At 42.6% G+C, this 2,072-nt stretch overlaps 1 protein-coding gene across 1 annotated transcript in view; it reads right to left on the bottom strand.

Moving 5' to 3' along the window:
* LOC102591132 (adhesive plaque matrix protein-like) overlaps positions 1–2,072 on the bottom strand; it is a 10,439-nt gene that overhangs the window by 6,767 nt on the left and 1,600 nt on the right. The window contains exons 2-3 of the mRNA XM_015309728.1: positions 1,412–2,025; positions 20–986 (exon numbers count right to left, since the gene is read on the bottom strand). Of these exons, the coding sequence (XP_015165214.1) occupies positions 20–986; positions 1,412–2,025 (1,581 nt within the window). The remainder of the gene's footprint in view (positions 1–19; positions 987–1,411; positions 2,026–2,072) is intronic.

Raw genomic sequence — 2,072 nt, 5'->3', positions numbered from 1 at the left:
TGATGGCGGTGGTGGAGACTTGTAGTAGTATGGTGGTGGAGGAGATGGCGATGGTGGTGGTGGTGACTTGTAGTAGTATGGTGGAGGTGGTGACGGAGATGGTGGAGGAGGGGATTTGTAGTAGTAGGGTGGAGGAGGAGATGGCGATGGTGGTGGAGGAGACTTATAGTAATAGGGAGGTGGGGGAGAAGGTGATGGTGGTGGTGGAGACTTGTAGTAGTAAGGTGGGGGTGGTGATGGTGATGGGGGTGGGGGTGATTTATAATAGTATACTGGTGCAGGTTTTGGTGATGGTGGAGGTGGAGACTTGTAGTAATATGGAGGTGGTGGAGACTTAGTTGGTGGGGGCGGAGATTTATAATAGTATACTGGCTCAGGTTTTGGTGATGGTGGAGGTGGAGACTTGTAGTAATATGGAGGTGGTGGAGACTTAGTTGGCGGGGGCGGAGATTTGTAATAATATACTGGTGTAGGTTTTGGTGATGGTGGAGGTGGTGACTTGTAATAATAATGAGGTGGCGGAGACTTAGTTGGTGGTGGCGGAGATTTGTAATAGTAAGCAGGTGGTGGTGGAGACTTATACACATATTTTGGTGATGGAGGAGGTGGTGACTTATAAACATAAGTCGGTGATGGAGGTGGAGGAGATTTATAGTAGTATGGAGCAGGTGTAGGCTTGGACTTTTTGCATTCGGCATAAGGTGTCTTAGAGCCATAAGCAAATGGTTGTGCATAGAGTACAACTTCATATTTATTCTTTGACTTCACTTTGAGGTTAGCACCCTTAATTCCCCAATGAAGGTTTGTAGGAATGCTACACTTTGAATCCTTTGGAGCATTGTGGAGTTTAGCCTTGCAAGCCTTTGCTCCATATTTGCTATATTCAAATCCTTCAACAGTGATGCTAAATTTGCCATTGTTCTTAGTGGTACCATAACTCACAATTTTCTTGTCACCAGCCTTGCAAGTTACTTCAACAACAGCCCCTAAATCCATGTGAAAATAGAAATAATACACTAATTAATACTAAAACAATTAATAGATCTGCTAACATATGATCATTTGCAGAACTATGCCCTATATTCATCATATTAAATTGTAATAACATGTTTTTCTCATAATAAATACTTCTTTCAAGCAAGAACTAACTACTTTCATGCAATTGTCAAAATAGTGCTTATAGTTGTTGTCTTATAAATTGTCTTTACGTTTTAAAATCTTAATTTTAACTATAGATATCGATGATAGCAAAAGAGGATTGAAGATTCAAATAAAAAGAGACACATTTATGAATTATGATAAAGGCATATAGTACAAAGCAACAAAACGGAGAATATATAGTTGGATAATTTATCTAATGACAAATTAAGAGAAAATAAAGAAAGCAGACTTGGTATAAAGACTATGGTACCTTTCAGGTGTTTCTTGCCGTGAGACATTTTTGGGTGCTTCCAATCAAAACATCTAAAGCAATAGACTTTTCCGACAACTTTGACCACAAATTGATGATGTGGAGGATAGTAATGAGTTGGTGGTGGTGGAGAGTTGTAGTAGTATGGAGGAGGTGGTGACTTAACAGGTGGTGGTGGAGAAGTGTAATGATATGGTGGAGGAGGTGATTTCTTGGGTGGTGGTGGAGAGGAGTAGTAGTATGGAGGAGGTGGTGATTTAACAGGTGGTGGTGGGGAAGTATAGTGATATGGTGAAGGAGGTGATTTCTTTGGTGGTGGTGGTGAGGAGTAATAATATGGTGGAGGGGGAGACTTCACTGGTGGTGGCGGAGAATTGTAATAGTACGGGGGAGGAGGTGATTTAGAAGGTGGTGGTGGAGACTTGTAATAGTATGGTGGGGGTGGTGATGGGGATGGTGGAGGAGGAGACTTGTAATAGTATGGTGGTGGTGGTGATGGAGATGGTGGTGGAGGAGACTTGTAGTAATAAGGTGGTGGAGGAGAAGGCGAAGGAGGTGGTGGAGATTTGTAATAGTATGGTGGTGGAGGTGATGGAGAAGGTGGAGGTGGAGACTTGTAGTAATACGGAGGTGGTGGTGAAGGTGATGGTGGAGGAGGAGA

The sequence above is a fragment of the Solanum tuberosum genome, unplaced genomic scaffold, assembly GCF_000226075.1.
Source record: "Solanum tuberosum cultivar DM 1-3 516 R44 unplaced genomic scaffold, SolTub_3.0 scf00114, whole genome shotgun sequence".
Classification (NCBI taxonomy): domain Eukaryota; kingdom Viridiplantae; phylum Streptophyta; class Magnoliopsida; order Solanales; family Solanaceae; genus Solanum; species Solanum tuberosum.
Note: the sequence above shows the minus strand (reverse complement) of the source record. Positions and strands in the feature narration are given on the sequence as shown.